Genomic DNA, 27,792 nt, shown 5'->3' on the forward strand with positions numbered 1-27,792 from the left:
GACATGGTATATTTATTTCCATTTGTTTACTTTCAACCTGTATTGGTGAATTTTTGGTTTCAGATTATTCAGTTTTAGAATTTTCATCTGGTTCTTTAAAAAAAAATTTTTTTTTTTAAACATTTATTTTTGAGAGAGAGAGTAGGGAGGGCAGAGAGGGAGAGAGAGACACAGAATCCAAAGCAGGCTCCATGCTGTGAGCTGTCAGCACAGAACCTGACGCGGGGCTCAAACCCACGAACCGTGAGATCATGACCTGAGCTGAAGTTTTTTTTTTTTTTTTTAATTTTTTTTTAATTTTTTATTTTTGAGACAGAGAGAGACAGAGCATGAACGGGGGAGGGGCAGAGAGAGAGGGAGACACAGAACTGGAAGCAGGCTCCAGGCTCTGAGCCATCAGGCCAGAGCCCGACGCGGGGCTCGAACTCACAGACTGTGAGATCGTGACCTGAGCTGAAGTCGGAGGCTTAACCGACTGAGCCACCCCAGGCGCCCAACCTGAGCTGAAGTTGTACCCTCAACCGACTGAGCCACCCAGGTGCCCCAGGTGACCTTTCTTGGTAGACATTTGTTGTGGGACCTTTTCTGGGCCTTGTTGGGGGGCCTGTTTTCCTCCACTGTGCTGGTCTTTGATTTCTTCCCTTTTGTTTTCTGTTTCTAGAACTCCTGTAATTTAGGTGTTGAACTTCCTGGACTGGGCCTCTAGATTCCTGGTCTTTTCTCCTTTTCCTCTTATTTTCTGTATCTTTGTGTGTTTACTTTGTGAGATTTCTTCAATTTTATCTTTTAATCCTTCCGTTGATTTTCATTTCTGCCATCATATATATGCATTTTTAATTCCTGAGAGCTCTTTCATTCTGTTTTTTTTTTTTTAACAATGACATCCTATTTATTTTTCATGGATGTATTGATTTTTGAGCTCTCTGAGGGTATTGATAGAATTTTTGAAGTTATCTTCTCTCTACATGATATGTTTTCTGTAAGTTGGTTAAACCCCGCCTGTGTTTATCTCTCAGGTAAGTGGCTTTGGCTTTCCTAGACCTGTTCATATTTAAGGATGGACCTCAGTACTGATTAAAAACTGTGAGCTCCTGGGGCGCCTGGGTGGCTCAGTTGGTTAAGCGTCCGACTTCAGCCAGGTCACGATCTCGCGGTTCGTGAGTTCGAGCCCCGCGTCGGGCTCTGGGCTGATGGCTCGGAGCCTGGAGCCTGTTTCCGATTCTGTGTCTCCCTCTCTCTCTGCCCCTCCCCCGTTCATGCTCTGTCTCTCTCTGTCCCAAAAATAAATAAACGTTGAAAAAAAAAAATTTAAAAACTGTGAGCTCCTGAGTAGAATCTGCCAACTGTAGGATGATCTGACCGGGCTGTTTTTGAAGCTGGTCACGTTCTCCTGAGAAGTACCTTCTGCTTTCTGCTTGGGGACTGGTGGGGGAGAGTAGGTAGAGGCCCGGCCGCCAACATCCTAGGAGCCACAGGGAGAGGAGAGCTGGAATTTCTTCATTGGCTGTGTTAGCCTGTATTCCTCTTGTTTCAGTATGGTGCCTGTGCCCTCAAATTTTCCTCCTCCTCCCTGTCCAGAGGTTCTTTATTTTATCTTCTTTGGAAAATAACCTACTTTCTGCTGGGTTGGGGGAGGCAGCCCCCCGCCATGGCGAGTGGTGGTGAGCTCTGAGGGTCTGGCCGCCCCTTATACTGTCTTTGGACTCATCTTTACCCCAGACTTAAGAGACATCGGGGGCCACAAATTCCTGAGTGTTGGAGGGTCCTTTGCAGCTTTCTCCACAGCCAGCCCAGGAGTCTCTGTGGTTATTGACCCACTGTGTATCTGTTTTCCATTCAAAATTTCATTTCTGTGGTCCTTTCCTGTTCTCTTTGTCCTCGTGGGTTTATGCCTTCAAAAAAACCTCTGTGCTGTGGTTTTCATGGCATTACGGGAGCGAGTAAAAGTAGTGTTTGTGTCCAGTCCCTCACCTTTATCTGGAAGCTCTCTCTCCAGTGTTCCTCAGAAATGATGGGGCCTAGATAAAAGCAAGTATTCCAGAGGATGGCCCGGGACCCACGGTTTGTTCTGTGGGAGGGTGGTGCCAGGGACCTGTTTACAGAGTTAAAGCTGGAAGCGAATTCAGGTGACCTGGCTCGATTCCTTGTTCCTAGGCCGGGCTCGTGAAGGCATGTAGAGCTTCTCTTGTCACCCTTAGAAGGTGCTCCTGGACTTACATTTCTGGCAATGGTAGCGAAATAGCAAAACGGCCGGAGAATGTCCTCTTACGAGACGCAGAAATGCCGGGCAGGGTATAATAAATATCCTTTTGAAATGGATACGCATAGCTGCATCTGTGAGAAAGGAAGAGAGGAGCAAGAGGAGGCTGGAAACTAGAGCTGTGCACCTCCGCCTTTAGCCGGTGGGACTTTGCATCTCTGCCTAATTTAGAGATGTGGGTTTGGTAGCAGTGTGTAAGGCACGAGAGACGAGGTACGAAATGGAGACTGAGGCCCTCAGGTGGTAAAACATCCTTAGGGTTGTACCTTCAGTGAAAGTACGGACTAGAAGAAAGATCCTTTTGCTGACACAGGGAGTATATAAGAAAATTGTCTTGACCTGGGTGGATAGGGAGGCAGGTAGTTTCCCTTGAGAATTTACAACCGTAGGCCTGTGCTTACGTGAGCTTGGAGTTGAAATTGATAGCAACTAGCGTTCTCTGGGAAGCGCGAAGTCGCGAAATTAAAGTGATTCCAGATTGATCATGTCCTAGAAAGTTTGGCATAAGCAAAAACATAAATTATCTCGGGAAGGTCGCCCCCTCTAACTTGGCCTTACGGTATTCTCACAGAAAAGGCCCGATGGACAGAGTAAGCTCTGTGCCCGAAAACGGAATCCAAAATTCCGAGAATCCCAGATTCCAGACATGCAAGGAAACAAGATGCCGTGAGTGAAAATCATCAGAATGACAAGTGGCAGAAATAAATGTTCAAGAAATTCAATTACAGAATTATAAAACAGGGATTTGGAAGCATGACAAAGAACAGAAGTGTCAAAATCAACCCAAGAGATTTCTTGAAAGTAGAAATTCTAGAAGTGAAAAAATGGGTTAATTGAATTTATAAATTAAGTAGAAGAGCTAAATAGCAAATTAGACACAACTAATGAGAGAATTAATAAATTGGAATTCTTGGGGCGCCTGGGTGGCGCAGTCGGTTGGGCATCCGACTTCAGCCAGGTCACGATCTCGCGGTCCGTGAGTTCGAGCCCCGCGTCAGGCTCTGGGCTGATGGCTCAGAGCCTGGAGCTTGTTTCCGATTCTGTGTCTCCCTCTCTCTCTGCCCCTCCCCCGTTCATGCTCTGTCTCTCTCTGTCCCAAAAATAAATAAATGTTGAAAAAACAAATTAAAAAAAAAATAAATTGGAATTCTCTATAATGGTGTCTAGACACAATTGGAAAATACGAAGGCAGGGTTAAAATAATGGGTAGAAAAGGAAAGTCTGATACACTTTAATAGGAATTTCAGAGTCATAGAGTAGGGAGATTCAGTACTCAAATTGATAAAAGTCAAGGATTTTTCAGAATTGAAAATAGAGGAGAATCATCAGAGTAAAAGCATGTTTTTCCAAGCAGTGTAATAAACACAGACACATATCTCAACGAAACCGCAAAGAGAAGATCTAAGAAAGTAGCCAGAGGGAAAAGACAGAGTATCTACAAAGTTAAATTAATAGCAGACTTTTCAGCAACAATAGTATAAATCAGAAGACAGTTGAATAATATTTTCAACTCAACCTAAAGGTTTATGTTCTTCTAAACCGTCAGTTAGGAAAAGGGGCAAAATAACATTTTCAGAAAAGCATACAAAGGCTTCTCTACCAAAAGATCTTTACTGAAGAAGGATGTTTTTTTGGAAGGACAGTGGTCCCAGAAGGAAGAGCAGAGAAGGAGGAGGGTTGGCTGAGCAGACAAGCTGACAAATGTATGGACAGATAAGAAAATACTGAGTGTATAAAACACAGATAATATCTGCTTTGGGAAGCAGATAAGAAGAACAACGATAGATTAAATATTTAATACAAATGTTATGTTAAACTAAGTGTAATTGGAAGGAGGTAGTTGGGGTTAGAACAGTTAAGTTCTTACGAGGGATGGTAGAGATGTTGATTAACTTCAGGTTTTTAGCATAAACAGTATACAGTAAAGTTTAAAGCCTGGCTTGTAATAGAATAGAGCATTACTCTCAGACCAGAAGTGGCTGAGATACGGAATTAAAAAAGATAATCCAAAGGGGGTAGCAGTAGAGAAAAAACATGTAGACATAGCAGTAATCATGACTGTAATGGTACTCAAATCTAGGTCAAAGACAGTGTTAAATTTAACTGGAAAAAAAAAGATACAGGAAGATTTAAAATAAAAGAAAAAGATAAATTCAGAAAATAGTAACCACAGGAAATGTCGTATAGCTATGTTAGTTAGCATGAGATCAAATAGCATTTTTGGTAAAGAGCAAACGAACAAATGAAGAGGGTTACTATATAGTTCGAAAAGTTTTATTACCAAGAGTGTATAAAGAACTTATACAACTCCTAGGAAAAGCACCCCAACAGAAAAATGGGAAAGGATGTGAACAGGCATTTCTCAGAAGTAGAAACAAAAAGATGATTGGTTTCATAAATAATCAGGAAATGGGGATCAAAACTGTAATACACCATTTCATACTGACCGTGTGAGCAAATATCATGGGGTGAGGGTGTAGCTCAGTGGGGCTGTAGTCTCCTGGGAACATAAATTGGCACATCCAGATTGGTACTTTGGAGAACAGTTTGACAGTATCTAATGAGTTGAAGATGATCATACCCTGTGACCCAGCATCTCTGACATACACCCTAAATGCCTCCCTCACATGAGCACAAGAAAACACAGAAGAGGAGTCAAGAGGCTTCATGGTGGCGGTAATCAAATCAGCACCTCTTATAAATAACCTAGAAGTTCATCAAGAGGATGGGTACGTAAGTTGTGGTGACGTCATACGGTGGACTGTATGCGCCGGGAACACATGCATTGCGGAGCTACGGGGGAGGCCACAGGGCATGTACCGTTGAGCCAGGCTGCCTGGGTTCAAAACCTGGTTTTGGCCCTCGGTAATAACTTGGGTAAGGTGCTTCACCTCTTGGTGCCTCAGTTCAGCGTTAAATTACTGTTTGTAAAATGCTTGGTGTAGTGCCTGCTGCGTGTTTGTTAAATAAATGTGTATCGATGTGGATGGCTCACAAATAAATGGGTCAGGGCAAAAAAGCAAATGAATCAGAAATTGTTTGGCTGCTGGAAACCCACTCAAGAGTTCTTCTCGTGTAAAAGTTCAAAGATAAAAGGTACACACATTTTGGATTCTTTTCTGTCCCACTCTGCGTATGTGCCACTCCACGGTGGGTGCACACCTCCAGCGCGCGTGTGTGTGTGTGTGTGTGTGTGTGTGTGTGTCCGTGTGTCTCTCACGCTCCAGCCTCCCTCCTTGCACCTCCCTGTCCTCCCTTCTAGGTTCTTAGTCTCCACACCCTGGCCATTCTTACTCTGGTTGTGGGGGAGGTGGAGTGATGAACTTGGATACCAGATAAGGTCACCTAACCTTCAGGTGTCTGGGCCCTTCTTGGCTCCCCTGGAAGAACCTGTTGGGGCAGCAAGTGGCTCCTCTGGAAGAACCTGTTGGGGCAGCAAGTGCTCAGCTAACTGCAGGGTTGCCTTCTGAGGAGGGCAGGGCTAGGGGAGCCCAAGACAGGAGCCTCCCGGGAAGGGAGCCTGGCCGCTGGCTAGGGGAAGGCTGCCTCTTCTCTCTGGACGGACCTGGAGTCTGGGCCGTGAGGGAGGGCACCGGGCATGCCTCACTTGGCCACCTGTCAGGCACGCGGGCTTCTGGGAGGAGGGTGCACCTTGGCATGTTGACGGCCAGCTGGGGTCCGAAGTGGACGTGGTGGGTGACACCCCTTTCTCTCTGGTCTGTAATGCCCACGTGATCGGGGCTGGGCACCTACTCCCTGGGGAGGGTGGGGTGCTGCGGAAGGGCTGCAGGAGCCAAGGGTGGAGCTCAGCAGGTTGTTGGTTGCTGGGGTTTGAAGTTCCCTGGGAGATGTTGGCTGGGCCGGATGTACCCCAAGCCCAGAGCTCAGGGAACCCCAGGCGAGGCATGGCCACTTTAGCTTCACAGCCTCCCACTGAGACTCTGCCTAAATCGCCCTCTTTTGTCTGTCCTTCTGTCATTCTTCCTTCTCTGTAGTGCTTCGAGTCCTCATAGGCAGGATCCTGGTAGGATTTCCCCTGCTTCCCCTCAGCACATACTGGGCTGTGTGCAAGGCCAGCTGGACTGGGAAACACCTTCGGTGCTTGTCCTCGAGTGTCAAAACTGGTCTGTTTAGGTTAAGCTCCCGGAATGTAGGAATGGAATCTGTGTTTTGTTGTTTTTTTGTTTTTCTCAGTGGTGGCGTGTGTCCAGGGGTGGGGTTTCTCTGCCCACCTGGACTGAGAACTTGGGGAGGACCGTGATCTTTCCAACAAGGTGGAGGCCCCTGGGAGGGAACCTAGGGAATGCTTGTTGGGGGACACTGCTACTTGCATACGTGGTGCCTTTGGGGGCCAGAAGTCGGTTTGGCTGGGGCTCAGGGATGGGACGAACCACTTGCCTTGGTATCTCGGAGGTAGGCTGCCCTCAGGGCCCCTGGGTATGGGGGTACTGCAGACGCCCCATCTTGGGAGCACGGCTTCCTCTCCTGCTGGGATGGGTGAGTGGGTGGGGGTCAGGGGAGCCTCCTGTGCACGGGTGCCCTGGCCCTGTGAGCAAGCGCGGGCAGGAACTCTGTGTCTGTTAAAAGGCAGAGGCTGCCTTGTGTTTGGAGCGTTGCCAGAGGCTATAAATAGCTGAGTGTGTGCAGAAGCAGAGCAGCAGGGAGGAAGGGGGAGGCCCTGGGTTTCCAGCTGGCAGCGAGCTTGGGTGTGGTATGGGAGGGGCACGGAGTCTCCCAGCCTCCCCAGGTCTTCCTTGGGCTCTGAACGCAGAGCTCCTAGAGGTGTAGGCGTGTGAGCCCTCTGGGGGACTTGTGCTGTGAAGGATTGTCACAGGCAGCAGGAAGGGCTGTCGCTGCTAATACAACAGCCAATGTGCCAGGCATGATCTTAACTACCTTTAAAATGTATTAACTCGTTTGACTCTGGAATAGCCCTGGGAATTAGGTGGGCTTATCATCCCCTTTTCACACATGAGGAAACAGAGGCATAGGGGTAGATTGGTAACTTACCCAGGGTCACACAGCCCGGAAGTATCCGAGCTAGGATTTGGACAAAGTCGGCCAGCTCGAGGCTGCCTTATTCTCAGTTGTCTGTAGGAGGAGCTGGTCAGATGAGGGTCCAGTTATATCCTGAACCCCTGAGCCTTAAGATTTGGAGTTCCCAGCCCTGTCCACTTGGGTCCTGCCCATGGTAAAGGCCGGAGGAGTCCCTACTTGGTGAGTGGCCTTGAAGAGAGGAGCTGGGCCAGCCTTAGGCCATTGTCAGTGTTTTGGCTCCTAGGCTTGCAGAGGGGCTTGGTGCGATTGTCTGCGTGGAGATGGTAACTCCCGTGAGGACTCTAGGGCTTGGGCTGCGGGCTGAGGCCATGCCTCCTGTTGTCCCTGCCCTTCGAAATCCTGCCCTGGCCAGGTGACAGCTGTGTCCTTCTGTCTGTTCGTTGGTCCTTCCATCCATCCATCATGTGTCCGGAACTAGTTCTTGTGCTGAAGGTGGTCAAGCCTTCTGCTTTCATCAGCCTTGCAGTCTCATGGGGGAAAGCTGACGTTTAAAAAGCAATTGTCAAGTACATTTGTAGTGTCTTATTTGATTTTACATGAGAGTGTGTGTGCGTGCACATGAGTGGGGGGTGGGGTGGGGCAGAGGGTGAGAGAGAGAATCTTCAGCAGACTGCATGCTCAGCACGAAGCCAGATGCAGGGCTCCATCCCACGACCCTGGGATCATGACCTGAGCCCAAATCAAGAGTCGGATGATCAAGCGACTGAGCCACGCAGGCGCCCTGAGAAGAGCCAGAATTTAAAGAAGGTGAGGAGGATCTTGCAGCCAGAGGTAGCCCTCGTGCTAAGCCTAGAAGCTGAGCGTATTTAGGAGGCTGGCAGAGCGGTGTGCCGGCAGTGGGGGAAGCAAGATTGAGGGGTGGCTGGCACCCCTATCTGCAGCTCACTCCATCCTTTCAGCGTCTCCCCTTAAACCTTATACGCTCGATGAAGGGCTTGGCTGGGGGAAACCAGCGTGCACCCCCACAGAAGCCCCTTTGTAGACCCCGAGGCCTTTCCTATGGACCATGCTGGGTCTCAGCTGCCTGGGTAGTTGGGAGACCACTCTTTTCCTTCTTACAAGTGTCCTTGGATGCTCAGGGGTGCGTGGGTGGCTCAGTCGGTTCAGCTTCCGACTCTTGGTTTCAGCTCAGGTCATGAGCTCACGTTCATGAGCTGTGCATGCAGCTCACACTGAGCACGGAGCCTACTTGGTTGGGACTCTCCCTCTCTTTCTGCCCCTCCCCTGCGCGCGCGCGCTCTCTCTCTCTCTCTCTCTCTCTCTCTCAATAAATATACATATAAAACACAACAAAAAACATAAATTAAAAATAAAAATAAAAAGGCTAAGTGTCCTTGGGTGCCCAGAGCCATGGCTAGACATTGGCTTTCTGATAGGATGACATTCCGAGCCCTTGGGTCCTCCTACCTGGAGCTTCGAGATTTGCCGCTTGCCCCTGGCCTCTAGAAGGAGACTCTTGTCCCTGCAGAGAGATGCAGAAGGGGCAGGGTGACTAGAGAATGACCACTCCTGCGGTGGGGAGGGGGTGTCCCTTACTGTCTGACAGCCAGTCATTGTCCTCCCTGGGTGCACTATTTGCTCACGATGGCCAGTATAGGGGTGTGAGGGAGGCTTCGGGCTTTTGGACTCGGGGCACTTAGCTCTTCAGCTAAGTTGGGGTTGGGGTGGGGTCTTCTCTCCTTGGCCCTTCCAGCCAGCCTTTCAGGCTGATGGTGAAAAGGGCTCCTGGCTGCTGGTGGGCTGGCTGACTGTCCTTCCATGGGGGTGACTCTGACCGTTCCTTCCTCCTTCCTGGGGTGGGAATACCAGTTAGGGGTGGCATCATCAGGTCCCTGGCCCACAGTAAGCCCAAGAAGAGTGGAGAGGTTAGTGGATGCTTGGTGCTGGTTTCCTCTCGGACGTCTGTGTGGTTTTTGACAGTGAGGTTGATCATGGGTGCCCCGTAAAGGCACTCCCAAACGGAGTTCTGGAGAGCTCTTCAGCTCAGGTGTCAGGTCTAGGGGCCATAATCCCTTTCCTCCTTCCTCCTTCCTCCTTCCCATTACAGGGCCTGGGGGCAGTGGGGCAGATTTGAGGACTGGAATGGGCTTGCTTGGGGGAGGGATGGTGAGAAAGGTAGATTGGGTGAATGTTTGAGGCCATGTTTGAAGGAAAGAAGTATTTGAAGGGGCAGTTGGGGGTGGAAGTGCCTGGCCACCCGGCTGGCACTCATGCCAGGGGTGGAAGAGGGCATGGAATGCTGGGGGTGCTCACAGGGGTCTTCAGGGGCCAAGCCCAGCTGGGAGCCAGCCCTTCTTCTGCTTGTGGTGACTCTGGGAGCCTTACCCTGAGCACGCTGGCCTCATTCTTAGGATCTTCTCCTGCCCTGTTGAGCACCAGCTGTTGTTGCTGGGTGCAGGAGGGACACCGGACTGGAGGGTCCTTACTTTCCATTCAGTCTGGTTGGTGTGTGTGCGTGTGTGTGTGGGGGGGGGGGGGGCATCCGGCTGACACCCGCTCACCACCCAGCCTCCCTCCGGGTGGCCCGGGGCCCAGGACCGGTGCAGGGGCGTGTGGACCGCGCGGCCGTTCTCTCACCTCTCGCCTTCGGGGCACAGGTTCCGGGCGTGGGGAGGCCGAGACCCGGGAGTGCATTTACTACAACGCCAACTGGGAGCTGGAGCGCACCAACCAGAGCGGCCTGGAGCGCTGCGAGGGCGAGCAGGACAAGCGGCTGCACTGCTACGCCTCCTGGCGCAACAGCTCGGGCACCATCGAGCTCGTCAAGAAGGGCTGCTGGCTGGACGACTTCAACTGCTATGACAGGTGCGCTGGAGCCCGGCCTCCCCTACCCCCCGCCCCCCGCCCCCCAGTCCCGCCGGAGCCCTCCTGTTGCTGCAGTGCTCACTGGGCCTCGGGACGTCTGTGAAGGCAAGCCTGGCATTTAAGGGTAGGGGGAGACGAGGGCCCCTCCAGACAGCGTGGGCACGTAGGGATGCCGCCTGGGTCCTCGCTTTCCCGCGGCTGTTTTGCCTGCCTCCGTCTGAAGGAGGGCTCTTCGCTGTGGCCCCTTGGCTATTCCTGCTCGACTTTGGGCCCCACTTTAGGGCAGGTGGGTTCACGCTGTCCCCTGATGGTTCTCCGTGAGCTTTTCTGTCTGTGGGGAGGGGTCGGCTGCGTGGGCCCCGGTGAGCTGCGTGTCCCTCCTCTGAGGGGTCTCTGGGAAACTGTGTGCCTCCAGGCAGGAGTGTGTGGCCACCGAGGAGAACCCCCAGGTGTACTTCTGCTGCTGTGAAGGCAACTTCTGCAACGAGCACTTCACCCACTTGCCAGAGGCTGGGGGCCCAGAAGGTGAGGGCCGCGGGAGGGCAGGCTGGGGCCTCTCCTTGGCCCTGGAGCTCTCGTCTCAGCTCCCGAGTTCGGTGGGGGAGCGACCGCGGGGCTCTCTGGTCTGGCCCCCGAGGCGTGTGGGTGGGCGGGCTGTGTGACACAGGGCTCCGTGTGTCCCCCAGTCACGTACGAGCCACCCCCGACAGCCCCCACCCTGCTCACGGTGCTGGCCTACTCACTGCTGCCCATTGGGGGCCTCTCCCTCATCGTCTTGCTGGCCTTCTGGATGTACCGACATCGCAAGCCCCCCTACGGCCACGTGGACATCCACGAGGTGAGACGGGGCTGGCGCAGGGCAGGGCAGGGGTAGAGGTGGGGTGGCAGGCCAGACCCTGTTAAATCCTCCATCTCCCCCAGGACCCTGGGCCTCCACCTCCGTCCCCTCTGGTGGGCCTGAAGCCACTGCAGCTGTTGGAGATCAAGGCCCGGGGGCGCTTTGGTTGTGTCTGGAAGGCACAACTCATGAATGACTTTGTGGCTGTCAAGATCTTCCCGCTCCAGGTGAGTGTTTGAGGGACTCCCAAATCATCCACTGCTGTGGCTTGAGCTACCCCGCCCCAGGGCCGTCCGGGCCCGTGCAGGTGGGACGAGAGACAGGTGGGCCCCACTGAAATGTTCTCGCGGGGTCAGGGTAGAGCTTTGCAAAACCTCGATCCGTTCTGGTTTGCAGGGGTTTGTTCTTGACATCAGGTTCTGCTTAGAGGCGTTGGACACCAGGCTACCCCAGCAGTTGCCCAGGACACTTAGCAAAGTGAGGCCTGGCTCTGCATCTCGTGTGGTGGGTGACACTGGGCCACTCGCTCCCCTCCCTGGGCTTCGGTGGCCGTGTTTGTAAATGAGGTGCTAGCCCCGAGCGATCTCAGGGATCACTGTTGGCCGGTGCTCTGGGGCCCAGCCCGGTCCTGGTCTTCTGCCCACCTCCTTTACGGAGCCGAGGCAGGGAGGGAGGGAGGGTGGGTGGGTACGCGGATGGCGTGGGGGTGGCAGTTCTGCCGCAGGGTGGTGTGGCCGCAGTGGAGTTCAGCTGCATCCCTGCCTTAGGACAAGCAGTCATGGCAGAGCGAACGGGAGATCTTTAGCACACCCGGCATGAAGCATGAGAACCTGCTGCAGTTCATCGCCGCTGAGAAGCGAGGCTCCAGCCTTGAGGTGGAGCTGTGGCTCATCACAGCTTTCCATGACAAGGTGAGTCATGCCTGCGGACGGGGGCTCCCGAGATGAGGTGGCCTTCCGCCGTAAGGTGACCCTTCGTAAGTGCAGACATAAGAACTCCTAACTCTGGGATGAATTCTTATGAAGAAGCATAGCGCCTTCATGGTTAACAGCCGCTGACACCCCTCCCGCCCCCCCCCCCCCAACCCCTCTTGGCCTCACACACCTTCCGTGTCAGTCCCAGCCTCCCAAGGAGAGCAGCCTGCTGCTGCTGGTCCACTGAGACCCTCCTCCCAGGGCTGGGCTGGCCTGGGCCGGGCCGGGTCGGGTCCTGTTCTATACCCAGAACCTGTGCCCCAGTTCTGTGCTGTCTCCTCTAGGGCTCCCTCACGGATTACCTCAAGGGGAACATCATCACGTGGAACGAACTGTGTCACGTGGCAGAGACCATGTCAAGAGGCCTCTCATACCTTCATGAGGATGTGCCCTGGTGCCGTGGCGAGGGCCACAAGCCGTCTATTGCCCACAGGTACCTGGGTCAGCAGTTGCCTTTCCTGTGCTTGGTCTGGAGCTGCAGAGAGGGCTGGAGGGTGAAAGCAGGGCCTGGGGTTGGGGTGGGGAGTCTCAGTTTCATAAAGGTGCTTAGCTGCTCTGTGATGGGCCCACTTGCCCCTTCCTTCCCCTGCCTTCCACCCGTGTCCTGGGCCTGGCGTGGCCTTGAGGGTGGTTTTCTCTTGCCCTCTGGTGGCCACATGAGGGAATGCTGACTCCGTTACTTTGGTTGGAGGGTTGGTTCAGCAGTTCTCAGACTTTTTGGTTCGGATATCTTTATGTCCTTTTTTTTTCTTTTTTAAATGTTGATTTATTTCTCTTGAGAGAGCGCAAGCGGGAGAGTAGCAGAGAGAGAGAGAGAGAGAGAGAGAGAGAGAGAGAGAGAGAAACAGAGGGAGGGAATCCCAAGCAGGCTTCTCACTATTAGTGCAGAGCCTGACATGGGGCTCGATCTCATGACCTGTGAGATCATGACCTGAGCTGAAATCAAAAGTCGGATACTTAACCGACTGAGCCACACAGGCAGCCCTAGGATCTCTTTATATTCTTAAAAAAAAAAAACTCTGTGTGTGTGTGTTTATTTTTTTGAGGGAGAGAAAGAGAGAGAGACAGACAGTAAGCTGGGGAGGGGCAGAGAGAGAGGGAGAGAGAAATCCCTGGGGCTTGAACCCACGAACTGTGAGCTTATGACCTGAGCTGAAAGTAAGAGTTGGGTGCCCAACCGACTGAGCCACCCAGGTGCCCCTCTTTACGTTCCAAAGAAGAACGTGTGTATATGTGGGTTATGGGTATTGGTATTTGCTGTAGCGGAGCACACACATTCCATTAAGTGTTGGTGATGACATCACAGGTATGCAGCCTCTGGAAAACTCTTCTCCTGAGAGAATGAACTCACAAGAAGACAAACGATGGGTTATGAATGCGAAAAATTTTGATCTTGCGGTTCCCCGGAAACAGTGGCAGGGACTCTTTGAGGTCCTGGGGCTACACCTTGACACCACCGTGTTGACTCATCATCGTAGTCCTTGCTAAATGTAGGCACTGTTCCAAATACCAGGCCACATCGGTCTCGTTACCTGAGGAGAGTGTCCATGAGCCACTTGTCGTCTGTGAGATAGGTGTTGTTTTCCCAGCCCCATTGTACAGAGGAAACAACAGTAGGGCAGGGAAATTGGGTATTTTGTCATCAGACCTACAAGGGACGGGAACGAGCCTTGGAGTCCGGGAATCCAAGCTCAAGGGTCCCTGGTGGTAGTAACATCAGTGACATTTAAGGTTGACAGTATGAAACTGCAGTTTTTGTAGGTCAAAAATGGTTGAATGCTGACTCTTCCGTATGGTTCAACCTAACGATAGTACCCAGTAAGTGTGCCGGGGTGGCCCTAAGTGTGTGTATCTCCCACTCCCTGAGTTTAATCGTCACAGCAAGACTGAGACAGGTACAGGGGAGACTGAGGACCGGAAGTGTCTCTGCTAGTGAGAGGTGGCGCTGAACTCACATGCCGGCACCCTGCTCTTCACGGCCTGGTGGCGGGCCTGAGCCCTTCAGGGGCCTGCACAGAAACCCGGGCAAGTTCATTAACCTCGTCACTCACATCCCGCATAACGTACATTCTTCCCAGAAGACTTAATCCCGGGCCGGTATGCCTGACCTCGGCCACTCTGAGAACGTAAGGGCCAGCTTTTGATACCGTGGGGACTGGAATGGGGTCTGCCCCGCCGTTGCGGGAGGTGTTGCTTTGACAGGTGTGGCAGAAGTGCGGTTAGAGATGCTCACGCTGAGGGGGGTGAAGGGTGGGAGGATGTCCTAGAGCTGCCCGCCTGTGCGGCTTCATAAAACTCCACCCTGGTGCACACCCTGATCCCCAAACAGGGTGGGGTGCCCTGGTGTGGGGGCTCTAGAGCTTAGCCTCCGGTATCTCGGGGGTCACGGTGGGGATCCAGGGTCAAGGTAGCTTGGACCACGGTGTTCACCTTCATCTCGGTCTACTTGTCTCCACAGGGACTTTAAAAGCAAGAATGTATTGCTCAAGAGCGACCTCACAGCCGTGCTGGCTGACTTTGGTCTGGCTGTTCGGTTTGAGCCAGGGAAACCGCCGGGGGACACTCACGGGCAGGTAATAAGCCTCAGGGGGGTGCAGGATGGGGGCTGGCACAGGAGCGGACCCTGCCCTTCTCGTGCCCAGCTGGCGAGACACGGGGCAAGGGCACTGAGCTCAGAGCTGCCCGAGAACTCCAGGAACAACGCTCGTTTTACCAGCGGGGAAAGCAAGGCCTGGAGGGCGGCCTCGCCTCGGGGGCTGCTTTGCCAAACATAGCTGCCCCATTGGGGTCAGCTCTCAGCCTTGTAGCCTCGGTCTCTGTCTCTGTCAGCGGAATTACTAAGCAGTGTAAAGTAGAAGGAACACTACTAAGAATCCAAAAACCTGGAAAAAGTAGCTAACAGTTAAGCCTGAGGAAATCATCCTAAAACAAGTGCTGTAAATATCTGTAATCTTTGCCGTCTTGGTTTTTGATCTTAATCTCAGTAAAGCAGAGATTTAGGCCGTCTAGGCAGCCCCTTGTGCTGGCGGAGTAAAGAGGCAGCAGTTCCAAATTAGATTACTGTTGTCTCGAGTGTGATATTTTTAAGTGATTCCTGAGGTATGATAGACACCATGACTTCTTGTGACCTCCCCGTGAATGTGGCGAGTCACGGATTGTCCTCCCTCGTGGTATGGTCTGAATGCTGCCATCCTGGCCCCGTCTGGTGCACTCAGGAGGTAGCTCTCGTGTCCAGCTGTGAGTACGTTTGTGTGTGGCCACTGGCACCCTCTCCTGTCTTCCTCTAGGTGGGCACGCGGCGTTACATGGCCCCTGAGGTGCTTGAGGGAGCCATCAACTTCCAGAGAGATGCCTTCCTGCGCATCGACATGTATGCCATGGGGCTGGTGCTGTGGGAGCTTGTGTCCCGCTGCAGGGCCGCGGACGGTGAGTGGGACGGGAGCCCCGGGCATGCAGGGCGTGGGACGGGGAGCAGCGAGTCCTTGGGGTGACCCTGCTGGGCTCTCTCTCGCCCCCCCCAGGACCCGTGGACGAGTACATGCTGCCCTTTGAGGAAGAGATCGGCCAGCACCCGTCACTGGAGGAGCTGCAGGAGGTGGTCGTGCACAAGAAGATGCGGCCCGCCATTAAGGATCACTGGCTGAAGCACCCGGTGAGGGGCCTGGGTGGCAGGTGACTCTGCAGGGGCACAGAGAGGGGAGCCCCTCCATGTGTGACAGGAACCTGAGGTCGAGGGAGCATGGGATAGAGAGAGAGGGGATGCCTCACAGGCAGCCGGACAGTCCTCTCCTCCCCTGCCTGGTCAGAGGCCACTTAGTGCCCTGCCTCCCTTCCACGGGAAAGTATCTGGGGAGGTTTCGTGCTGGCCGGGGAGGTGGCTCTGGGTTTGGGCCCAGAGTAAGGGGGCCTGACCGGTCCGTCAGGGCGCCCCCACGTGGACCATTTGTGCAGGGGAGCCGACTGGCCCTCGCCCTGACGCGGTGTGGGTTTCAATCCTGGATCTGCCAATCAGTAGCTGGGTGACTTCTGGCAGCTTTCTTTCTTTCTTTGTTATTTATTACTTATTATTATTTATTATTTGTTTATTATGTATGTATTTATTTATTACTTATTACTTATTATTTATCATTTATTTATTTATTGCTTTATTTCTCTGAGCCTTTGCCTTCTTAGGGTAGTAGTAGATTTAACTGGTTACCGTAAATGGCTTGGCAGGATACTTGTCGCGTAAATGCTTAATATGGACTAGCTCTAATTAAATATTCTCTGTTCTCTGCCTTCATTATTTTCTGGGCACGGGCTGAGCCGTGAGTCTTGGCTCCTCCAGTCTGGGGATACTGTACAAAAGACCCCAGCAATGTAAGCCATTTCCCTCTTGGAAGGATGTTTGCCTTCAGCTCCTTTGAGCCCCTCCCTCTGCTCACCTCAGGGTTAATTTAGAAACAGGATAGCCTCGAGGCCATTGGAGGCTAGCACCCTACCCTACATACCATCAGCGGTCAGGCTGTTGAGGCCAAGTTCAGCTGCAGTGCTGCCTCCTGGAACCGGGGGCTAGAGACGGAGAAAACTGAGACATGGGGAGATGTAGGCTGGGCCAGAGCCCATGCCTTCTGCCTCAGTCTCCCAGGGCAGACATGCTGGGGTGGCCGGTCCAGTTCCCTGATGAGGAGCCCGAGGCCCAGAGAGGTTTCGGGGTGGCCTGGTGCTGGGTGGGCCAGAGTCCCTGGATGTGGGCATTTGCCTTTCCTGGCACCACTCAGTGTGAGCCAGCATAGGGTGTCACGCTACATGCCCCGGACTCTCAGGAGGGGTCCAGGGGTTGTAGGAAGTTGGGCGGGATGAAGCCATCCTGTGGTCCCCACTGTGACTGAGGCTGCACTGTGGGTCCTTACATGATTTGGGATTCACATGGATTTTGTTTGAATATCACTGCCTTAAGGCAAGCAGCTGTGTCTGTCCCAAGAGGGGCCTGGGTTCCGCACCCCCCCCCCACCCCCCCGCCATCCCTTCCTATGTTGAGGCTGTGGAGGGAGGCCAGTAGGGTCAGGATGGCGGCTGCTGGGTGGGAAGGCATCCTGATTCCTGCGGTCTCCCCCGGGCCTCTGCTAGTCGACCTGCTGCTGGGGCTGGGACCAGGGGGCTCTGCCTGACCCTCGGTCACATCTCAAGTTTGCCTGTCCCCCATGCTTGCCCTCACTGAAGGGCACCGTCAGTAACAAGGCTGTCCTCTCCCTCTCCCTGCCGACGTGCAGGGCCTGGCCCAGCTCTGTGTAACCATCGAGGAGTGCTGGGACCACGACGCGGAGGCTCGCCTGTCTGCAGGCTGCGTGGAGGAGCGTGTGTCCCTGATCCGGAGGTCGGTCAACGGCACTACCTCGGACTGTCTTGTCTCCCTGGTGACCTCCGTCACCAATGTGGACCTGCCCCCTAAGGAGTCGAGCATCTAAGCCCAGGACACGAGTGGATCTGAAGAGGAAAGGAAAAAAAAGTTGTGTTTTGTTTTGGAAATCCCGTAACACCAACAAACACATAAAATGCAGCTGCTATTTTACCTTGACTTTTTATTATTATTATAATTATTATAATTATTATTATTAATATTATTTTTGGGATTGGATCAGTTTTTACCAGCACATTGCTCTACTGTATCGCAAACAGCGGGCACGTCAGCAGGCGTTGAGGTGCTGAGCTGTGAATGCAGAACCAGCGCCATGCTGAAGAGCCTCAGCCACCTCCTGTCCCTTGGGGTTCATTTTTCCCGCTTTCTCTTTGTCTGTTGTCTCAGAATCTGTGACACAAAGAAACCCATCTCCTGTCTTAGGAAACTTAATGCTGCAAACTCTACCTGGAGGAACCTTTGAAGACTGTTACATAAGAACACACCTTCCTCCGAGGAGGACTCTCCCCCTGCCCTCACCCCCTTCTCCGCTCCCTTTTATTGTTTCTCTCCCTTTTTAGACAGTGAGTTTAAGAAACAGCAGACGTGTCTTTCACGGATTAACGGGTGTTGCCCTGACCGAGGCGGAGCTGGGCTGAGGATGCGGATGGTTTGGACCGGAGTTGGAAGGGGAGGGCAGAGCTGGGGATGGGGTTTGGAGCAGAGCGACACTGGACTCGGGCACACCCGGAGCAACATCCTTTGCTAGGAGGCTGCTTCTCAGGTAACCAGGAATCGAGGGGAAGGACCGTGTGGAGGCCGCACGCTCACGGCCAGAGCGGGGTCTGGAGAAAGCCTGAGAGCGGGTGCGGCTCTGACCCGTTTTCTCCCCCTGCCTCGGGCTGGGGCTCTGGACAAAACATTTTCTCTGCCCTAATTTTAAGGTTAGGTGAGGGTAGAAATCCTCATGCTTCAGTGACTACGTTCTTCTTAAGACGATGCTGTAAATACGTGTAATGGAGGAAGAAGTTAAAACACATGGCTTCCTCCCGGAACAGTTCAGGGAAATGCCCATGGGGCGCCCCGCACAGCCAGGGCAAGAAGATTCCCTGGGTGGGGCTGCCACCTGAGAGTCCTGCGGCGCTGGCTCTGCCCTGTGTGGTGACACTGCTGTCCCTTTACGTGGCTCGTGCGCACGGCTTTCTCCAGACCCCTCGAAGAGGTGCATATTCTAAGAACCGTTTCTCTATTATGCCATAACCTTGCTCTAGTCAGTGAATGTTCCTAATGCTGCTGTTTCAACGTTTGAATTTTTTTAATTTATGAAACATGCAAATTTTTTAAAAAACGAAACACACGTCCGCATATACACACATGCTTTGTTATGTGGCTTCCGAGGTTTAAATTTTGAAAAGTAAAAAGAATGAAAACTTCACGACCACAGACCACCTCAAACCAGAAATACCTCAGAATTTTCTACTTGTGTAAGTTTTATTATATATTTTATTAGTTGTGTTGTCTCGTAGTAAGTATATTTTAATGTAAGTTGGCTTTTATGACAAGGAAGTTTGAAAGAAATAGAGAAAAAGAAAAAAGTTTGAGTCTTCTAGGGAGTGCTACCATTTTTGTTTGATAACGCCCTCTTGTAAATAATTGTCATCAACTGTCGGTTGGCCGTCTGGGCCGTGTGGGCATTCGTCACTCTTGTTTGCGAAGGCTTTTCCCTCTGCTTTCTTGAGACTTTTATTTAAAAACTGGATCTTTTTCATCCTGAGGGTAGGCGAGTTGATGAGGTTTTGGGGAGAGGTTGACTGGGGTGAGAATGGGAGAGGGGTGCCTCCTCTTGACTGACTTGGAGGTTCACGTCTTTCCCTCGACCCGATTGGTCAGTGTTCAGAATGGCAGGTAACCCCACTTTCACTTGGTCAGACCGTGGCCCTTAGACCCGCTCGAGGTCATTTTCCTTGGGCGGCAGTGATAGCGGAGGGGGCGGGCAGCACCGCGGCGACTCGGGGCAGCCTGTGACGGAGCAGCGTGTCCAGAGTGGTGAGTCCTCGCTGCGGCCTGGGGTCGCGGTCTGAGAGCACACGCTCCCCACTCCGCACGCCGTGTGCCTCTGGGGCCTGCCACTTGGCCGTGTCCTTTGCTCTGCGTGTTTGGGCACAGGGTGCTGTGGGAGGTGACTTTGTGGCCCTCCCAGAGCTCTGTTTTTGCTTCATGGGCCAGGCTGTGAGCTGGCCAAGGTGGTTACAGGGACAGGTCTTTTGTCGTCGTTGTTGCTGTTGGGTTTTTTTTTTTTTTTTTGGTAAGCTGTGTTTTTTTTTTTTCTTCTTATTTTCTTTTTCTTTCTTTTTTTTCTTTAAAAACTATTTTGTGCTGTGGTATTTTTCTTCCCTCGGAATAATTTTTAACAGCAAAACCGGCCTTACAGCAGTTGCTTTTCTTTTCCACTTATTTCTTTAAAAAGCTTTAAAATATTTATTGAAAAGTGCCATATCTAATTTCTTTAGCTTTCACCTCAGGCAGTGCGTCTCTACTTTTCCGGCATCTGCTTTTCACCCTCAGAAACCAACAAACCGCTAACGTATGTAGCTGATTCACTCATTCTGGCCAGTGTGGGACACGAAACCCCTGCCTCTCCATTTGTTTTCAGATTTTGTCTGGGTGAGTTTTCTTTCGTGTCCCGGCTTGATCCTTGTAAGAACCAGTTTGGGCCTGGCCGTGAAGGGTTGGGCCGTGGCCAGGCGTGGGACCTGCTGGTCAGGACGCAGTACAGACAGGGCAGGCCTTCCTGTTGGCCTACAGGCCTTTTATCTGGGTGGGCCCCCTCTTTGCTGACCCTGGGCTCCGCTGCTGTGGTGGCTTTGGGGTCCTGGCACCAGAGCGAAGTGTCGAGATGGTTCCTGTGTGGTGGTGGGGGGGGGGGGGTCTCGGGGGACCAGTTCTTCGGGCTTCAGGCTGCCTTTCCCTCGTGCTGCGTCGTAAAACGTACCCATCAGGCAGTATCCCTGACTGCTGCCGATGGCAGAAGAAGAAAAAAGATCTTTTTCCGGGGCACGCCCCTCGGAGCCTGGGTGGGTCTTTTGCCTCAGATAAAGTGTCTGCTGTCATGTATCCTTTGCGGCGCGAACCACTTAGAGCTCTGGTTTGTGTTTATCGGGTTGCAGGGCCTCTGCCTGTGCTCTTTTCCACAAAGATGTCACGCAATGTCCACTTCTGGGGAGCTCAGAGAACCACTCCCCCTCACCCCCCGAGCTCTTGTGGAGACTGGTGGGAATGGAGTCTGGCATCATTTTCCCTGTCTGTGGGAGAGGCTGCCCCATCTAGGGTGGGAGGGTGGCCAAGTCAGGGGAGAGAAGTGGCCAAAGATCCTTGCTCCTTCCTTTCTGGTGTTCTTCCATCCACACAGGCTCCTGGCTGTAGGCTGCTCTTTGGGGGAGAGTGTATTATTCGAAAGCACACATGATCACTGGGAAGACATCCTGAGCCAGAGAAATACGGGAATGAGCAAGAGGAGGAGGAAGCAAGGGGTGGGGTTGGGGGGGGGGGGGACAGAAGCCACTGTGTCACAGTGTCCTGCAAAGAACTCTTAATGATGGGCCAGGAGAGGCCCTGGACACAGTCCTTAGGGACTAGCATCATCCAGGTTTTCTCCTGGGACCATTGGTCCCTCACAGGAGTCCTTCGAGGGAGCTACTCTGTGAGGGCTGTAGGTGGAACCTTCTCGGGAGGAAGGGAGGCGGGCTGTCAAGGCAAGTGGTGAGCATCTCTGGCCTTCGTTGTTTAGCATTGCTTTCTTGTCTAATTGGTTCTGTAGGTGTAGTGCCTGGAGCGATCAATGCTGCCTGGGGAGGGGATCCCCGCGTGTGCTGGCTGTGTCTGACCCAGAATTCCTCCTGTCTAGACTTGGGCATGTGTGTAGGACAATAGAGGTCTTGTTCAGCTCAGAACATCTTCAGGTGGCTTGAGCCTCCTGCTGATGTATTCTCAGCCCAGTGAAGGATCTGTCCCCTCCAGGCCACTGAGCTAGTTCCCTCCACTGCCCCTAGGGGCCAGGCCATTCTTTTGTCAAGCTTTAGAAAATGTCATGTTTTAGAAAGCAAAGCAGGTGTTCCTGCAGTTCTGCGAGGTTACCTTTCTCTCCAGTTGCCATGTTCTTGCTCCTTGCTATCCCTACACTCTGCACTGAGCGCTTGGGCTGTGTGTGGGGGGTTTCTTTGGTGGGAAGCCCAGCTCTGTGTGTGTGTGTGCGTGTGCGTGTGCGTGTGTGCATACTTGCTGTGTGTACAGCTCAGAAAGCCTGTCACGTGGTCCCTGTGCTCTGAGCCATGAGGGTAGGGAGGCGGCTGTGCCATCTGGAACAGGAGGACCGTGTGGCCCTCTTGCAAATGGAATTCTGCCTTTCTTAGGATGCAGTGTAAAGTTCTCAGTACATTGGTAATATAAGGATTTGGTGGTTTTAGCAATACAGTAAGCATGTGTTAAGTTATATAAGGTTTTAGAATGGGTACTAGAAGTCGAACAGCCAAGTGTTATTCCTCAGAACTTGGCTCACTAGATGAGTATCTGAATTGGAAACCATTTCCCAGGAGTTAACTTCGTTTGATCCTCCGTCTCAACTATTTCAGTAGCCTGCTGGGTTCTTAATGGCTCATCTTTGGAAAGCTGGCCAGACCCAGTTCACATTTCAAGGGCCTCCTAGACCACATCTTTCCAAGAAGCACAGTCAATTTACTCGTCGACACCCCTACCCCACCCCCCATCCAGGGTGAGCATTGAGAAAGGAAAGAGGGCAAAGTGGTTTTTCTTCTCATTTGGGTGCCATGAATTCCTTGGTTAATGGCTGTTTGTAAAAGCTGAACTAATAAAATAGTAGCTAATCCGTGTTCAGCCTAGTAATGACGAGTTTAAGTGTTTATCAACAGTGATGTTTTAGGTCAAGAAACGGGCCCAGTAACGCAGCTGATGAACTATTTATCTTCTCAGTCTAGATATAATAAATTCAGGGTTATATGCATGGTTGTTTCAGTAAGATTCCTGATAGTTGATTTGTAACCAGCAATCCACCTATGAATGTATCCCAAACCTTTAGAAGGCTTGGAATAGTTTTTTAAGATAACGATTTAGTTTTGTAGCAAAAAGAAACTGAAGTTTAAGATGCACCCCCCCCCCCCGCCCCCACCTGGAAATTAATTCAGTTGACTCAGCTTCCTTTTGAAAACAGTGGGTCCAAGAGACCCATAAACTCAGCAAATAAAATTCCAAATTATCTAGAGGGATATTTTGAATCTTCCTATTTTATACTCATTTTGGGTCCATTGTAAACTTTGGTTTGGACAAGATTTTGAATTTAAAGGATTTACCACTGTTTAAATTTTACCAAGCTTTTACATTTTTGTGACTGTATCTTCCAGGTGTGAATGAAGCAGGACCTTTTGACTGTGGTCCTCCACGTATCCCTGTAGTGCCAAAACCAGTGATACTTTATTTGCTCCTGTGGCAGCTTGCAGAGATAAATACAAGTGGTTTTTCCTCACAAATTAAAGTGCATAGTCTCTAAATGCCAGTGTGTGGTGAAGGGCCCTGTGCTGCCCTTCCTCTCCGGGAGTGTCTGTGGACTGTCTGGGGCCTACGCAATTCTGAGAACCACTGCATGCCAACCACAGGACCCTAGAGAAGCATATGTGTGTATGCAGCGGATTATCCAGACGTGGGCCCTTCTGCACATCTGTGGGAAAGTGTTACATTTATTTGCAAAGTTTACATTTTTGAGCTCACAGTTAGGAGGAACATGACCCATTATTAGCTAATGCTTTTTAGGCAGGTGAGGATGGGTTTGTGTTTGGTTTTTGGGTTTTTGTGTGCGTGTTTTTGTTTTTGTTTTTGTTTTTACAGATGGATGAGTTCTGTCTCGAGTTCTGGGAACTTCTGCTGTTGGTTGGGCATGGGATCATTCTCTGTTTCTCCCAATCACATTTGCATCGGAATGTTGTTAGGTAGCGTTGTAAATAAAAGAATAGGTTATATGATAGAGATATGACACTTGAAATTTTACTTTAAAAGATCTATAGCTCTACATATATATTTAGTTATATCACCTGACAGATTCTTCTGCACAGTGTGGAGATTGTTTTATACCACAGATTATTTTTATAAAGTCTAGTGAGTGTGATGCGAATGGTTTTGTAATCAGAGTAATGAGCTTTACCTTTCAGGATAAATATACACTGGAGTGTGGGTGGTGCGGGGCTTTTACCTAGTGCTTGTATGGACTCTCGTGATACACTGGCAGATGGGAGGCCATTCGCTGGGTCTTGTTTGGCTAAAACCCCGGTTGGGGCTGTGTGGGACGGTGATGCTTTGGCTCAGCTCCCTGCAGATTGGGAGGCGAGAGCCTGTGGTATGTTTTACATTTGTGCTTCCTCCTGAGATACCTTCTGAACAAAAGGTTCTGGGATTAGAAATTAGTTTGTGCGTTCCTGCCGTCGGATGTAGTCGTATGAGGGTGTTTTGAGGGACAGAAATTATATGGGAGTGCAGATTGGGGCGGGTTGGGACGAATAAGGTTCAGGCTATAAACATTTGAAATGAGAGTTTGGGGATTTGAGTAATCCACAACACTGAATTACGCAGGACCAAATTACCCAGTTTTTAAGACAGAATTTCCAGTTTAGTAACTACTCAGAAAAGGAGGGTGTTGTGTGGATGCAGCGATCAAGTTAAATGGGGAGTTGCCAGGCACATTGTGTCCTCTCTGGTCGGGGCCTCCTGGACGTGAGAGTGCTTGGGGCAGCTCCCTGCTTTCATCAAGCGAGTCACAGCCAGGAGCCCTCCGAGGAAGCTCAGAGCCCCGTACCAGAGGGCACCTTCTAGCTGTCACTTAGCCCTTCTGCTCTTCCTGCAAAGGTCAGCACGACTGCCATGGTTATGGATGGTGGTCTTCATGTTAGCCTTTTTATTTTGGGGTAGAATGCGGGTGGTTATTTGGGTGAGGCTTTTGATGGGGATACAGGGAAGGTGAACAATGACGCTAATCTTTGTATCGTCACTGCCACTTCTGAGGCTCAGCTGAAGGCCTGCTCCCCAGACCCACGCCGCTGTGCTCAGAAGTACATGGATTGGGACAGTTTTGTCAGGAGCATCCCTAACGTGTCATTTTAAACCGGCTGTGTTTTTATTCAGTCTGGTTCAGAGTGAAGTTTTACACTCTACCCCTTTTCTACTCGGAATAAGTTTAGTTTCAGCAGGTCCAGTAGCGCTCCAGGAACTAACCCATCGTTCCTTTCCCTGTTCCCCATGAAAGAACGTTTCTCTGTTCTCCAGCCACGCGTCTCGGAATGTAATTCTGTTGTGCCTTTGTTTTTGTCACCTGCCTCCCCCCAAAAGCAACTGCTGTAAGCTTTTTTCTACTTGTCTTTTCTAGCCCGAAACCCCACCTTTTTCCTTTTTCCCAGCTGTAATTTCTGGATGCAGTTCTGTGCTCCAGGTATTGTAAGAACCAGTTACCTCAGACCTCATGTTGAACAGTGTCACCATCTGGGTCCTCTCGGTACTGCAGGCTTGTAACAACGCACGCAGGAACCCTGCCAAGTATGGGCACTTACTTGTTTTGAAGTTAAACTCTTCCCAAGGACTGAAAGAGGGGCTTCTGGCAAGCTCTTCACTGCACTGTGGTGGGATGGGTCTAGAGTGTCATCTGAACGGTGCTTCCTGGGTTCCTCTTTGAATTCTGCCATTTTCAGTATTCTTGTGTCTGCATAGGCAAAGTGATTCAATTGGCTGGTCTTGCACACAAATTAGTTCCAAAGATGAGCTCTTTGTAACACATTTCCAGTCATTAAAACTCAAATGTAGAACATTCCTTTAAATGGCAGGATTAAAAAACCCACCATCCACCACTGTGCATTTTGGGAAGATGTCTGTAGCATATGTTGCTGTGAAATTAGGCCTTGCGGGATATGGCTGTTTGTCATTTTGATGTATTTTAAATAAATATATATATATATATTTTTAAAGAGCCTTTTTTACCAGTTCAAAAAGTTTAATTAACCAGCAGTCACCACATCTGAATTTTTGTCTCTGGGGCATAGATGGCAGACCAAGATTAAAAGTGGTAATTCAGCCATACGAGCGTGGGCTGCCTGCCTGGGCTGTCCTGCTGACCGTGGGATGCCAAGGTCAGTGTGTTCCCGGCGGGTTCTGATCAGCCCTCGAAGTGTTTGGTCTCTGCCCTGGTCAGCGGACTGTTGACTTCAGTCCCTGCAAGTGCTTTACTTTAGCCCAAGTGGGGTTTTCTCAGAGCACTGCCACAAGCTAAGTGTACGTTTAGCCAAATAATTTCTCCATAAGGGAAAAATGCGCTCATTCAAACGTTACCAGCGATGACAGAAGTGAGAGTAGGAAAGATTAGACAACATCTGGGTTTCGATTTGGAAAGTGTCCAAGTCCCTGTCGAAGGCTGGCTGAGAGCCAGTGATCATACAGAGAGATGCTTAGGAGACCCCACCTGGAAGTGTTCAGACCTCCTGTGAGTGGAGGGATTGTTAAAACGCCAGCAGCTTTTTCCCCCCGTTTTTTCCCCTAGAAGTCTGTAAAAATGCAAAGAAAATTGAGTGGTACTTAAGAATTGAGGGTGAGGGTTACCGCAGAATAGAAGCATACTTCTAGATTTCAGTTCCATGCCACAAATCCACACAATGCCATTTTTCAACTGTACAAAAGAATCTGCTTATGAATTTGACATGATCTTAACAGTAGCATCAAAGGGCCGAATTTTTCACCTGTTAATATTTTTTCACATTTGTCCTTGAATCTGATAACTTCACAGTACTGTAAATTTAACCTACATTGAGTTTGATGTCAATTCTTGTGAAAAGAGCTTCTGCATGTAACAGACACACAGTTAAAGAACACAGCAGAATACAAGATTTGCAGGACCAGTTTTGGAACCGACAGAAAATGTCACCTCTCATTTGCCATCTTATGTATCAGTTTTACCAGCTACTTCTAAATTTGTACATTATTTGTAAGGAAAAGAAGGAAAATCCTAAGGACTTGTCTAACTTAGTGGAGAATGTGTGTGTTGGGTTTAGGATGGATAGCAAAGTCTTACTGAGCTGTGTTATCTAACTTGTATATAACAATTGTAATTAAAAGTTTGGATTCACCTGTTTCTTGCAGTTTAAAACAATGAACAATTACAAACTCTGGAAATGTGACTAGTATACAACTTAAGGCTGTAGAAGTGAGGAAGCTCTTCAAGTGCTAAAAATAAAGATTTCTAGTTTTTGGCTCAAATTCAGTAAGTACTGTTTGTATACCAGGATATGTGAGATGTAAATGTAATAGGTCACTTTCACCCTTGTAGCTATAAAATAAAAAATTTGTAGAACAGAAATAGCTTGTACTACTGAATTAACAAAAAGTTATACTAAAGTATCATGTTTAAAATACACACACACACACACACACACACACACACACACACAGAGTTAAGCTTGTTGCTGTTACCCTGTCTGGATTTGAAAAGTGTGCGGACTTATATATATACACACACATATATATATAACACACACGCATATACACACGTATATATATTCTATACATGCACACATCTAAAATGGCCTAAAGCAGACATCCATGTAATTACAGTTGCAAAATGAAGACATTTTGGAAAGAACATTGTATCATAGTTCATTCATTTGCAGTGGATCTTTGTTCCTTTTTACTGTGGTAATTTTAGAAATGAGTGTCAAGTTTGAAATTAGATCTGCTAAGTTGGGGTTTTGCTGCTTGACCTCTGCACTGGGTCCTCAAATAAACCGATGTGAATGTAGTTCTTCCCCCCTGTGTGAAGAAGCAGCCACACCCCAACAGAATAGGAGGAAAAATCTAGAGCTATTTCAAGTTTTATCTTTTTGTATATGAAAATAAAATAATAACAATTAAACTATCCTGTTGTCTCTCTTAATCACGTGGCAGGGGATTGAGGTTTCTTTTCATGGGGGTTAGAAATAAATATAATGGTGTTTTCCACTTACAGAGCTGACTCAGAAACACCCCTGTGAGTTCCTGTGTGGTACACGTACAGTTGTTAATGGTTGAGTACGTAGTCTACCATGGTCCTGTGGTACTGGAGCTCGGCACGGGTCTTCATTTCTGCCCTTCAGAAGCTCAGGACCTAGTTGGAGACACTGTGGGCTTCTAAATGGACTGTCCTGGGACTCGGGGTAAGTTCCTGCAGGGTAGGGGTATATTTACCAAATTTCCAACTTTTACCCACTCCCCCTAGTTCTATACTTTGCAGACAACTCTGGGCAATATTTTTGTAAGTGGAGCAGAGAAGCCTAGGATATAAGTGTTATTCCGGATTACTGCGGAATACTGGCTCTGCCATTTCTAAACACAGCTGAGTATCAGGGTCCCTGTAAAATAAAAAAATATAGTTATGGGGCACCACCCCAGATCTGAGTCAGTAAGC

General features: G+C 50.4%; 1 protein-coding gene across 4 annotated transcripts in view; it reads left to right on the forward strand.

The window, feature by feature from the left end:
* The window catches only part of ACVR2B (activin A receptor type 2B), a 40,794-nt gene extending 13,533 nt beyond the window's left edge, over positions 1 to 27,261 (forward strand). For 2 of the 4 annotated variants that reach the window (XM_047874635.1, XM_047874638.1), the window contains exons 2-11: positions 9,916 to 10,123; positions 10,539 to 10,648; positions 10,810 to 10,961; positions 11,045 to 11,188; positions 11,729 to 11,872; positions 12,220 to 12,368; positions 14,394 to 14,508; positions 15,223 to 15,361; positions 15,457 to 15,587; positions 17,188 to 27,261. In XM_047874635.1, the coding sequence (XP_047730591.1) occupies positions 9,916 to 10,123; positions 10,539 to 10,648; positions 10,810 to 10,961; positions 11,045 to 11,188; positions 11,729 to 11,872; positions 12,220 to 12,368; positions 14,394 to 14,508; positions 15,223 to 15,361; positions 15,457 to 15,587; positions 17,188 to 17,382 (1,487 nt within the window). In that variant the 3' untranslated portion in view covers positions 17,383 to 27,261. The remainder of the gene's footprint in view (positions 1 to 9,915; positions 10,124 to 10,538; positions 10,649 to 10,809; positions 10,962 to 11,044; positions 11,189 to 11,728; positions 11,873 to 12,219; positions 12,369 to 14,393; positions 14,509 to 15,222; positions 15,362 to 15,456; positions 15,588 to 17,187) is intronic. The other 2 variants (XM_047874636.1, XM_047874637.1) reach the window with 2 other exon arrangements.
* The last annotated feature ends 531 nt before the right edge of the window (positions 27,262 to 27,792 follow it).

The sequence above is a fragment of the Prionailurus viverrinus genome, chromosome C2 (genome assembly GCF_022837055.1).
Source record: "Prionailurus viverrinus isolate Anna chromosome C2, UM_Priviv_1.0, whole genome shotgun sequence".
In the NCBI taxonomy this organism is placed as follows: Eukaryota; Metazoa; Chordata; class Mammalia; order Carnivora; family Felidae; genus Prionailurus; species Prionailurus viverrinus.